The sequence below is a fragment of the Nicotiana tomentosiformis genome, chromosome 11 (genome assembly GCF_000390325.3).
Source record: "Nicotiana tomentosiformis chromosome 11, ASM39032v3, whole genome shotgun sequence".
Lineage (NCBI taxonomy): Eukaryota > Viridiplantae > Streptophyta > Magnoliopsida > Solanales > Solanaceae > Nicotiana > Nicotiana tomentosiformis.
The window spans coordinates 102,810,800-102,824,057 of NC_090822.1; the positions used below are offsets into that span (position 1 = coordinate 102,810,800).

At 38.9% G+C, this 13,258-nt stretch overlaps 1 protein-coding gene across 1 annotated transcript; it reads right to left on the reverse strand.

Moving 5' to 3' along the window:
• Positions 1-11,307: 11,307 nt before the first annotated feature.
• Positions 11,308-12,797, reverse strand: LOC104093875 (uncharacterized). Its single transcript, XM_009599705.4, has 2 exons — positions 11,934-12,797; positions 11,308-11,830 (listed from the first exon to the last, which is right to left on the reverse strand). Exons 1-2 carry the CDS (start codon positions 12,649-12,651, stop codon positions 11,724-11,726), a joined length of 825 nt encoding a protein of 274 aa, XP_009598000.1. The 5' UTR covers positions 12,652-12,797; the 3' UTR covers positions 11,308-11,723.
• Between the last annotated feature and the right edge of the window lie 461 nt (positions 12,798-13,258).

The following is a 13,258-nucleotide window of genomic DNA, read 5'->3' on the forward strand; positions in this document are numbered from 1 at the left end:
AGAGCTTCAAACAATATTATCATCCCGGGCACGGAATCAAGAAGCGATAAGATTAAAACGATCCCTACGACGTAAGTATCGCTATATTGCCTCTCTTTTTCTTTATAGTTTGAGTTTTGGAAGATACTTCATAGTTAATAAAACGTGTACTTTATGCATTTAAGTGTTTAAATATCAAGGAATGTTGATAAATTCATTTCCTAATAGTTAGAACTCACGGGTCGGTGATCGAAAGCCGTGAGTTCGAGTTATTTGACTTATAATAGACTGTTTTGTGGGCTGTTTCATGTTGCCTCTGGGTTGTATATTTTTCTACTGTTTAATAGAGTTTTGGAGGACAAATGGTGTGGATAAACACCATATAATGACGGAATGTTGGGCTGGTCGTTCGTCGTTATATTTTTGTAAGTTGTTTGACACTACTTTAGTTGTCGTTTTATATATGAAGTGATTAGGGTGTGTGGGCTATTTTGTGGTATATTGTGATGGAGATAAGGTTGTAAAATGATTCTTACATTTTTTTATTGTTGTGTTATTTTTGTTGTTGCTATATGGTATTGGAGGAGGGCCTAGTTACAGGGGAGATGCTGCCCAAATTTACGTAAACGAGCTACTAGTTTAAGTTGAGGACTTAGTCCTTACTCAATACTGATTTTGAATCTCCTTATGATGTGATAGATTGAATTGAGTTGTTTGAAGAATTTCTTGGAAGGTATTAAGGACTCAACAGAGTTAAGGTATGTTAAGGCTATCCCTTCTTTCCTTTTGGTATGATCCAAATGATACAAATGAAACGAGCAAAATACGCAACTTTCATAAATGACTCTATTCATAGAAATACTAGGGGTGTCTATATTCTTGATTCCCCATATGAATTATTATTATATCTTCTGTTCATTGGTCTCAGAAAAATACGTATTTGATAAAGTTTGTCCGAAAGGCATATTGATTTTATGATATTCGAGAAATCTTATTAACATATTTCTTTTGCATTTCATGCATTCATACATGTACATTGACCCATGACCAGAAGGCGTTATATACGCGTATATTATATATGTATGGGATATGGGAAAAGGTTATGGCGTTATATACGCACCACCACCTGATCAGCTGGTATACGTTGATGATTTTGCCCACAATGGCCAAGATGATATGATGGGATGCCCTCAGAGGCTTGATGATGTTATGAATGCATATACCTATGCATGGTATGACATTTATACGCACATGCATGACATTATAAATTTTCATGATTCACAGAGCTATTCAGAATTTCAGGTTGAGTTCTTTACTCCATGTTTCTTTCATGTCTTTTATATACTGCTGTCATGCCTTACATACTCGGTACTTTATTTGTACTGACGTCCCTTTTGCCTGGAGACGCTGCATTTCATGCCCGCAGGTCCCGATAGAAAGGTTGAGAGTTCTCCTAGTAGGCTATCAGCTTAGCAGAAGGTGTTTGTGCACTCCACTTGCTCCGGAGTTGCCTATTTGGTCAGTATGATTTGAATATGTATTGTTTGCTATGGCGGAGCTCTGTTCCGACCTTTATGATATTTATGTACTCTTAGAGGCTTGTAGATAGATGTCATGTATACGGATACTGGTTTGGCCTTATAGGCCAGTACGTCATATGTATAAGTCACTATATCAAGTTGGGTCACCCTATATTGAGTATGTCCTTATGTTTTATTCTACTTATCTCACAACAGCCTCTCCGTCTCAATTACCTATGATAGTATGATACGAAAGATATGTTACGTTGATACTCGGTTGAGTAAGGTGCCCATCGCGGCCCATCGGTTTGGGTCGTGACATCGATATAGTCAACTCTCGGGCCTACGTGCACGGATTTCGAAAATATTTGAAGATAAACCTTACCCATAACACGATGAATTCAATTATATAATTTATTCTCAATTCCATGTCCAATTTCGTGACCAAATTCAAAAATACCAAATTCCAGATTTTCTACCAAAATCACAAATTTTCCTAAATTCTCCTCCTTAAATCGACATATAAACCTTATATTTTAGCTCACTACCAGTGGTAAACTACTTACCTTGTGTTACATGATGAAAACTCCTCAAAATCGCCCAAGAACCGAGCTCCAAAAATCCCCAATGAAAATGACGAAATGACCAAGTTCGATCCCCTTATGTTCTACCCAATTTTCGCTTCTGCGGACATCTTTGCGCATCTGTGGCCTCGCTTTTGCAAGCCAAAATGCGCATCTGCGGAGTGCACTACCTAGCTAAAACCTCGCATCTGCAGAAGTATTTTTGCTTCTGCGCAGGCGCTTCTGCGATGGCCAATCGCGCATCTGCGGACCATCCGCTTCTGCGTCTTCATTCTCGCTTCTGTGATTTCGCAGGTGCGGGAATTTCTTTGCACCTGCGACCACTTTCTTGGCCCTTCCCGTTTCGCTTCTGCGAGCTTGACCTCGCTTCTGCGTTGTCGCTTCTACGACCAAGACACCGCATAAGTGATCACACCAACTGTAGCTCAGCTTCAGCGTTTCTCAAGTCCAAAAATCAATCTGTTAACCATCCGGAATTCACCCGAGGTCCTCGGGACCTGAACCAAATATACCAACACATCCTAAAATACAATATGAACTTAGTCGAGCCTTCAAATCATATCAAACAACGTTAAAACCACGAATTGCACCCCAATTCAAGCTTAATGAACTTTAGAACTTGAAACTTCTACATTTGATGCCGAAGCCTATCAAATCAAGTCCGACTGACCTCAAATTTTGCACACAAGTCATAATTGACATAACGAAGCTACTCTCATGCTTGAAACCTCAAACGGACATCGATAACATAAAAATCCACTTCAAACCAAACTTAAGAAATTTTTAAACTTTCAAAATGTTTACTTTCCATAATAAATGCCGAAATGCTCCTGGGTGATCCGATACTCAACCCGAACATACGCCCAAGTCTGAAATCATCATACGAACCTATTGGAACCTTCAAATCTCAATTCTGAGGTCGTTTACTCAAAAAGTCAAACCTTAGCAATTTCTTCCAACTTAAAGCTTCCGAAATTAGAATTTTCTTTCCAAATCAACTCCGAGCTTTCCAAAGTTCAATTCCGACCACACATACAAGTCATAATACTCGAAGTGAAGCTACTCAAGGCCTCAAACCGTCGAACGATACACTAGAGATCTGTAACGCCCCGGAAAATTTCGAAGTATCTAAGTGTAAAGCCCGGTAAAGTTTGCAAAGAAAATAATATTTCATGGTATCGGACTAGGCTTACGTGTTTGAGGATTGTAGAAATTGTTCACGGCGAGCTTGTGAGCCACGGCTCGGACTTTTTGGATTGAACAATGCACCGAAAAGTAAAGGAAAATTTTTGGCGAAAAAGCGCGTTTATGCGGTCCATTATGCAACCGCAGAATCACTCTGCAGACCGCATAACGGCCGCAGAGTGAGGCAGTTGATTGGGCCAGTGGTAAGCAATTATGCGGTCGACTATGCGACCGCATAACTGTTATGCGGTGCACTATGCAACCGCTAAACAGTTATGCGGACCGCATAGTGATCGCATACGCAGGTAGATTTTTGGTTATTTTGGACACCAATTATGCGGCTGATATGCGGTCCGCATAACTATTATGCGGTCGCATATGCGACCGCAGAACCTGTTCTGGAGCTTCATTTTTGGGTTTTTAAAACCCGACCCTATTTCGTTAAATACACTCTTTGGGTCATTTTTGAGGTATAATCTGATATTTTAGAGTGAGAGAGAGTGCCCTAGAGTGAGAAGGTGTTCCTCAATAATTGATTCCTCAATTCTTGCTCAAGTTTTGGAAGATTAAGGAGGGAAACTCCCTAGGTCTTTATCCTAGAGGTAAGATTCTACACCCTAACCCTCAATTTCGAATTTTGTCTAGAAATGGGTAATAAGCAAGATAATTTCTGGGCAAGAGTGTTGTTTATTTTACATACATGTATTATCAAAGAGTGTAGAAAGATTGTTGAGATATAAATGATAAACATTGGGTTATGGGATGATGAAATCCTTCATAAAAGGACCTTGAACCTTAATCCATGCTTAGTGTTTTATAAAATGCTCAAATGAGCTGAGACCATGAATATCTTCCTAATTATGGTTTAATTTTGTTATGTCTCAAATAGATTGGGATTTCTAGAATTTTCGGAACGTTGTAGTAATTTAAGGCAAGCTCAATTGAGGCATGTTGGCTAAACTTTCTCTCTTGGAATTGAATTCCATAATGTTTCCGCGAGTTTCAAAGTATGGGTTGCGTATTAAAATGTTGTGGCTTGAATCGTATTTCAAATGAAAGCTAGTATGCCAAATTGTGTGAGAAAATCTCAATATTCTTAAGACTCTTAATTGCTCATATGTACCTAGAGTCTTGATTGGGAATGTCTTATTGTTGATAACCTATAAAGATGGTTGGAAGTGAAATCAGTGAATTGGGAATATAAAGTGTGGTCAACGTGCCAATAGTGAAAGTTATACTTGTGACCAATGGTGCTAATGAAATGAAATAATATGAGAAAGATTATAAAATGAGCTTTGACTCAACTATTCCAAAATTGACTTCGACAATAAAATCGGCTAAAAGTTTATGAACTCAAGTGATGCCCATATGTGGTTGTTTTAGCTAATGTTATGCTTTGTAAGTCTTTTTCAATGTGTTTTGCATTCTTTTATATTCATGAGTGGAAATTGTGTATGATCTTAACTTGTGCTTCGACTGCCAATCATTTTACTCTATATATTGGAAAGAAATCGATTGTGTTTAAAGCCTTTGTTACTAATGAATTTAAAGTTGTGATTTCCGGAATATTCTACTTGTTGATAATTAAGATGATGATCTACGAAAGGGAAGAAATGAAAGTGTGGAATATGAAATACGGCCATTGCGCCATGAATAAAGAATCATATGTATGGCCAAGAGAGCCAATGAAATACTAATGTTGTAAGTGTTTGAAAGTACGGATTAGGTGATATGTGGTGTGAAATGTTATGAGATGTACGTATTTGTACTTTTGTTTCCAATGTGTTATGAAACGCATAGGTATATTGTGTTATGAAACCCTATGGACGGTCTATGAAACGCATAGGTATATTGTGTTGTGAAACCCTATGGACGATATATGAAATGCATAGGTATACTGTGTTATGAAACCCTATGGACGGTCTATGAAACGCATAGGTATATTGTGTTATGAAACCCTATGGACGGTCTATGAAACGCATAGGTATATTGTGTTATGAAATCCTGTGGACGGTCTATGAAACGCATAGATACATTGTGTTATGAAGTACATTGTGTTATGAAATCCTGTGGACGGTCTATGAAACGCATAGGTACATTGTGTTATGAAATCTTGTGGACGGTCTATGAACGCATAGGTACATTGCGATATGAAATCCTGTGGACGGTCTATGAACGCATAGGTACATTGTGGTATGAAATCCATTATGATATAAAATCCTGTGGATGGTCTATGAAACGCATAGGTGCATTGTGTATAAGAGGTATAGATGTACGGTATGAATAAACACTATGGACGGTCTATGAAATGCATAAGTATATAATATGATATGTGAACACTAAGGACGGTCTAATGAGACACATTATTAATGCAGACAATAGGTGCCCTTTTTGTTGTCCTTGTTGTACAGGTTGTTTCAATTACATTATATTATGTATTCGTATGGGCATTCTATTTTGAAAGAGGATTTCTAGCTATACATACTAGTGTTATTCGACAGTACTAACGTCTCTTTTGCCGGGGGCGCTGCATCTTTAATAGATGTAGGTGGTTCTATAGCAGGTGGCATTGATCAGTGATAGCAGTACACTCCTTTCAGCCGATTTGGTGAGCCCTACTTCATTTCGGGGTCATGTATCTTTTGTCTCTCATGTACTTTGTGGTTGAGGTATAGCCAGGGCCTTGTTGCCGGCATTTTCGTATTACTCTTCAGTTGTACTTAGAGGCTCCGTAGACAGGTTGTGAGTGGTATTTGATGTTCGGAATTGGATTAGAACTGTTGGTATTTGGCAACATGTTTTTCATTAAATCTATAAACTCGTAGTATTTTGGAAATATTGAATGATGCTGTTAATGGGAATGAAATGGAAGCGGTTAATGAAATCTCTTCAGTATTTGATTAACGGAGTACATCTCCTCTTTATTCACTAATGAATTTGGGTAGAATAAAATCTAATAGACTTGCTCAGTCGGGTTCACCCGGTTGAGCGCCGGTCGCGCTCCTCGGTTTTGGGGCGTGACAAGATCAAAACAACCGATCGGGTCGTTACAGGGTCGCTCTGGTACTTGACTTCAAAGTCGTTCGGTATGCCCATAAGATTTTGGGAAAGATCCCTTCAAATCGGTCAGTTTCTTTTTCATGTTTTGGAGTATAGTTCTGTTCGTTGACTTCGCTTGTCTGTTCCCACTAGACTGGTAAGGTGTTGATAATATCTTTTTGATATTGTGATCTTCAAAGAACTTACTTACTTTGCTGCCGACGAATTGCTTTCCGTTGTCGCAAACGATCCCGCCCGATATCCCAAATCAACATATTATGTGATCCCAGATGAAGTCAATGACCTCTTTCTCCCAGACCTTCATGAGTAGTATGTACTGGGCTTTACCGGACGCCCATGGCAGGGGACCGACGATGTCCATCTCTTATTTCATAAACGAACATGGCGATTAGACTGTGTGAAGCATCTCTCCCGGTTGATAAATCATTTTGGCGTGTCTTTGACACTCGTTGCATTTTTGTACGTAGTCTTTCGCATCTTTCTCCATCTCTTTCTAGTAGTAACTGGCTCTGATTAACTTCCGAACCGGGGATTCTGCTCCTGAGTTGTTCCCACAAGTGTCCTCGTGGACCTCTCTCATGGGGTAGTCAGTCTCTCCCGGACCCAAGAACCTAGCTAGTGGGCCGAAAAAGGATCTTCTGAACAGTTTCCCCTCGACCAAGCTGAACCTGGCAGCTTCGGTGCGTAAGGCCCTCAGATCCTTAGGATCCAATGGCAATTTTCCTGTCTTCAGGTAGTCTATGTATTTGTTTCTCCAAACCCAAGTCAAGATTTTCGAGTTTACCTTGGCGTGACCTTCTTCTATCACCGAGTTCATTAGTTGTACCACTGCCCCCGAGTCGAATTCATCGAAGTCGACAGACGACCCCAAGTTGGCCAGTGCATCAACCTCACTATTTTGATACCGAGGTATGTGTTGTGGAGTCCATTCCTTGAATGAACAATCGAGCTACTTCTTATCTTAGTTGTCTACAATCTTTGATCATATGACCGTGAGTACCGTGGTACTTACACACCAAGCTAGGATCTCTCTGGGCAGGGTCGGACTGCAGTGGTCTTGGCCACTTAGTCTTTTTGATGCGTCCTATGGCCGATACTATACTTGCAATGTCGATGTTGAAATTATACTCTGATAATATAGGTGCCTCCCTACTCTCGAGCGGCCTGTCAAACCCGTCTTGCTCATCAGGCCTCGGTTGCTCGGTCCTCGATCATTTCTCTTGTCGTTCCTTGTCGGGTGGCGCCCGAATCCGTTTCCTCTCCGATCAACGCCGTATAGTTGGTATCAATATCGGACCGGCCTTAGCTCTTGATCGATGATTCTATTAGACCTATCATTGGTTCTGATGGGGTAAACAGACCCCGAAGGGACCCCGAGTTGGTCGTCTTCGACTCTGATCTTCGACTGGTGCCTATTGTAGACGTCGACCCAAGTGACTACCGGGTACTCCACCAAGTTTTGCTTTAGCTGTTGAGAAGCCACGGAACTTCGGGGGTTGAGCCCTTGAGTAAATGCCTGAACGGCCCAATCATCCGCGACCGATGGCAGATCCATCCGTTCTATCTGGAACCTCGACACGAATTCCATGAGCATCTCGTTATCCCTCTGCTTGACCTTGAAAAGGTCTGGCTTCCTTGTCTCGACCTTGATGGAGTCGGCGTATGCCTTTATGAAAGCGTTTGAAAGCATAGCAAATGAGTCAATAGAATTCTGAGGCAAGATGTGATACCATATCATTGCTCCTATGCACAAAGTTTCCCCAAATGTTTTCAGTAACACCGACTCAATTTAGTCGTCTTCTAAGTCATTCCCTTTGATTGCGCATGTATAGGAGGTTACATGCTCATTTAGATCCGTGGTTCCATTATACTGGGGAATGTCGAGCATTCGAAACCTCTTCGGGATCGGCTTCGGTGCTGCGCTCGGGGGGAAAGGATTCTGAATGAACTTTTTGGAATCTGTCCCCTTCAATATCAACGGCGCTCCCGGGATCTGATCGATCCTGGAGTTATATGTTTCCACTTTCTTCTTATTGTAGTCAATCTTTTTCTTGCCAGACTTCACCTGTTTTATCAATGCTTCGAGTATCTTCATCACCTCGGAAGTTTCCCGGGACCGAACTCATCTAGTTCCACTGCGACTTGTTCATCCCTTCGAGAATTTTCCCGGGATTGCTCAGGCTCAACCCTGTTAGGGGCATGGCTCTAGTTCTGTAATTGCGCTATCGCCGCTTGCTGAGCCTGCAACATTTCAAAAATCAATCGGAGTCTCACCTCATCACCTTTACCTTCAGGTGCCTCCCGAACCGCTGGTCGGGGTCCCCCGAGAACGCTGTTTTCGGGATCAGTCGGTAGATTGATATTGATGGCAACCTGTGAGTTAGCATTGACCGGGTCGGTGGCTGGGACACTATTGGGATCAACAAGGGGCACACCATTGCTAGGTATCACGTTATTGTTCTCGCCGTAATGGCCTGACTCAGCGTCAACGTTTAAGTGAGAAAACTGAGCATTTGACATCCTTAGGCGAACGTGGAATCAAAACTTCAAAGAACACGCGTAAATTATGATGTATTATGGAGATTCGTATCAAATCACCACTATTATCCTTAGTCCCATGGTGGGCGCCAAACTGTTTACCCTAAAAAATAAGTAACAATTAAATTTGTACGCGGTTAAAAGATATGTGATTTAATTTAATACGAATGATCTAAGAGTAGCAAGTAATAAATTTAAAAAAAAAATGAACGATCAAATCAATTGTAATGTGGTGATCAAGCCTGATCCTAAGTTGAATATTGAAGTTCGACCTCGATCGGACCCTCGATATAAGCTCGGTTATGATTAAAGAAGAGATAACTTAAGAACATTTTGAATAGTAGCTAGAAGACAAAAATGAACTTTTATATTGCTTTGGTTCGCATGTCAACGGTATGTCAAAATAAAAGAAACTTTTTCATTTATATAGTAGGAGAGTTTTAGTCCTTGTACAAGTCTAAATAAGGTAAAAATCTTCTTTTTTCGGTAAATGCCGATCCGCAGTTGATATCGGGCGGGATTCACGCCGTAATATCCGGTTGAGGGCGAATATTACGGCTCTCCACTTGTCATGCATAATTGTTCCCCTTTTTCCGTGGTTTAGAAACTTTACTTGATCTAGGTCTATTATTTTGCCGTGCCCGATCCCAGATATATCGTTCACTCCTCCCGGGTCCCGATACATAATCGTTCCCCTTTTCCCGTGGTTTAGAAACTTTACTTGATCTAGGTCCATTATTTTGCCGTGCCCGATTCTAAATACATCGTTCACTCCTCCCGAGTCCCGATACGAGGGGTCCTTCGGCCTTGTTTGTAGTCACGTCGAACCATGCTACCCTGTTGTTCCCTTACTGGGGAATCGGAAAAAACTTTGCCCCCTTTTTTTCCCCTACACAACTATAATAATCCTAGGAGGACAAAAACAGTGATTTCTTTCTTTGCTCATCACTCTCCCCCAAATTCAGTTTCTTTCATTTTCTACAGCTCATTTCTTCTACAATATGATTACGAAGCAGGCAAAAAAATATTGCAAGAAGAAGGTGCTTAGCTGTGACAGAGCATTGTGCAATTCCGAACTTCAGCACCAATGCTTAAAACATTCAAGTTCAAAATGAGGTACATGAGAATTCAATGCTGAAGGAAGTATTCCTACACTGTCTATATGTTTGGCAGTGCAAAGATCTTCTACACAATCAGTGAAGTCAGTTCAACTAATTATAATAAGTCATTTACTACTTTTATCAGGTTACTGATTAATATTTATCATTGAGATCTACTTGTAAGCTAAGTTGCTCCGACACGACAGTTTAGGTGCCGCAGCCATATCGATACAATATTAGTATGGGTGTAGGTAAGGGATCCGTACCGGATCTGGTTAAATAATTTTGGATACTTTGAACACGACGGATGGAAAATTTTGAGACGAGATACAATTTGATTCTTGAAATCAGAACCAAAACTAGGGTAAATTTGAAGAAAATAACATTCCCTTATCTAGGAAATCAATCTTTTACTTATCTAAAACTTGAAAATAAAAAAATAAGTCCACAATTTATAATCTATACATAAGTATTCCACAAAATTTCTTATAATTTAGAGATATTTTATATTTTTATTTTTTTAAATTATTTTTAGCCGGATCCCCGCACTCGTATCCGTACTAGGATCCATATCCCTGAATCTTAGAATTTACATCTCGAAGGATCTGACTTCTAGATTCGCACCCGTGTCGGACACCCGCATCCATGTCCGAGCAACTTAGCTTGTAAGTACATTATAAAAAACCTGATTACGTAAATTTTTAAATTTTTGCACTTTACCCCATCAAAGCTGTAATGATGTTTCAACAAGGCGAAAAATAATCAAAAATCAACTTCAGAACTCCAATTTCAGGAGGCCAAGAAAGAGAAATTTACAGCATAATCCTTTTCTTCAGAAACATACTATCAGAAAGAGGGTCCATAATCGATTATGCTATCCCTAATCGAGAAAACTCTGAAGCCAAAGCGAAAATATATTGTCGTTTGAGATGCAAAAGGATCAGTACATGCATTAAATTACTAGTACTATGAAACATTTGAGTCTCTTGGTCATTCAACCTAAAAGAACTTGTTTCTAAACAAGAATATTTCATCATATTTTCACTGTTTTGAACTAATGTAACCTTTGGTATTTATCTCAACAAATTCTCACCTCACTCCAGAAGACAACTCTTCTATAATCACAAGATAGGATACCATATTTTGGTTGCCTCAAAATTGGTCCCTACCACATGCATATTTCTAGAAAAAATGTGGATTCATATAACTTTTTGCAAACAATGACATGACTTTACAGCATAATGAAAAAGCTTAAATTCAACAATGCATTCATCTAAAGGGCTGTAAATGTCCCTACATGTTCCATAAGTTGCTCAATTCAAAAAGTTTAGACACAATAAGTGGAAAAAGGCAACACACCACTAGTAATTTTCAGTAGACATATATTGATAAAGTATTATCCAGGAAATCTCCATCCCCTTTTTAGTACAAAATGATTGCACAATGTCATATAGTACAATGTACATCCTCAAATATATTGTTCATTACAAATTCTCATTCTTTGGAAATGAAAGTAAATTAAATACATCTTGTTTTTGCAACAAAGGAAAGAACTTAGTTATCTTAAAACCACTTCAAGAAGATCCAAAAACCACAGAAGGCAACCTAGTATATTAAGCTTCCGCTATGCGCAGAATTCGGGAAAGAGTCAGACCATAAGGGCCTATTGTACACAGTCTTAATTTGCATTTCTGCAAAAAACTGTTTCCACGACTCGAATCCGTGACCTCCTAATCACATGGCAGCAACTTTACCAATTACACCACGACTGACTCGAGAAGATCCATTACAACAATTAAGCAAAGCAAAGAGAAGAGCATAATACCACTAGGTTTTGGAATTAGACCAGCAGAAACCTCTACCCCTGCATAAAAAACACCAAAATAAGAGCCAACACAATTATTTGACTAGAAAAAAAGGAAGTTTTGAGTGTAAGAACTTCTGATTTATGAGATAAGAGAACTTACTACATTGGGTTACATGGCAAAGACATCTCAATCCAACTCCACAATTACCATAAGGCTTTCTACACTCATCACAAGGATTTGGTACATGGTCAATATCCCAAGATATCCTTGTCCCTAACTCAAGTTTCTCACTTTTCCCATCTTGAGAATTGCTTTTATAAACTCTTCTATAATGTGAACAGTTCAAATCTTTAGGATGAAACTCATTTCCCAAATCTTGAACATCATCAACCATCAAACAAGAAGATGACCTTTGTGTTATTAGACCTTCTTTACACAACTTTAAAGAAGAATCTTTCTCATTTTTCAAGTAAGGACAATTTTGAAAAGTTGATGTATTTCCCTTAGGATTTAAGCAGTTGAATAGGAGTAATGAGTTAGGCTTAGGGGGAGGAGGAAATCCAAAAGATAAATCTTTTGGAGATACATAATGAGATGAAGTAGAACAAGAACTATGAGAAAGAGTAAGCACTTTATTTTTGTAATCAATTGAAGAAACTTGGAATAGGCCAAGAGAAGTTCTATAGTATAAAATCTCTGATCTACAATAGACCATATTTTTCAAGAAAGATGAATCTGTTGAGTTTTGAGAAACAAAGGGCTCTTCAATTCTAATATTACCACAGTAGTTTTTTGCTGCTTGTGCTTCTTGAGACATGTAAAAGTTCAAAGAAAGGAAAAAGACTATAAAATGAACTTTCTTGATCAAGATTTCCATGTTTTCCTTCCTTTCTTTTCTTACTCTGAAAAGACTATTGTACTGCAGCTTCAAAAATGGAGTTTTTGACAATGAGAATATGCAAAATAGATGAAAGGCTGTAAAAGGAGGAATCAAAGAATCTAACTTTTCCTCTTTGCTGGAAAAAAATTCTACCTTTTGTTACTGTGATATTCTTTGAGCTAAACAAAATTCTGGAATAAAATATTATCACCTTTTTATCTGAAATGCTTTGTTGACCTTAAAGACCTGCCCATGGTAATACTTCCTTTTCACAACAAAAATTTTCACCCTTTTCCTTTCCACATCTAAATTTGGACATAGATTTCTTCTCTTTTTCTAAAACATGATTTTTGGATGGATATTTTCTGATTAATGATGTTTCCGTTGCCTTGTTACCTTATTGTTATTATTGTTTGTTAATTATGTTATTTTTAATGTTCTTGAGTTGGGTCCATCGAAAATAATTTCTCTACCTTTATAAGATAGGAGTAAGGTATGCGTACACATTATAGTTAAAAGTTTTGTGGGATTTCACTTGTGTTGTTGTATTTTCTGATTAGTGATAATAGAAGCAACATATGGCAGACAAACTTTGGTATAATGG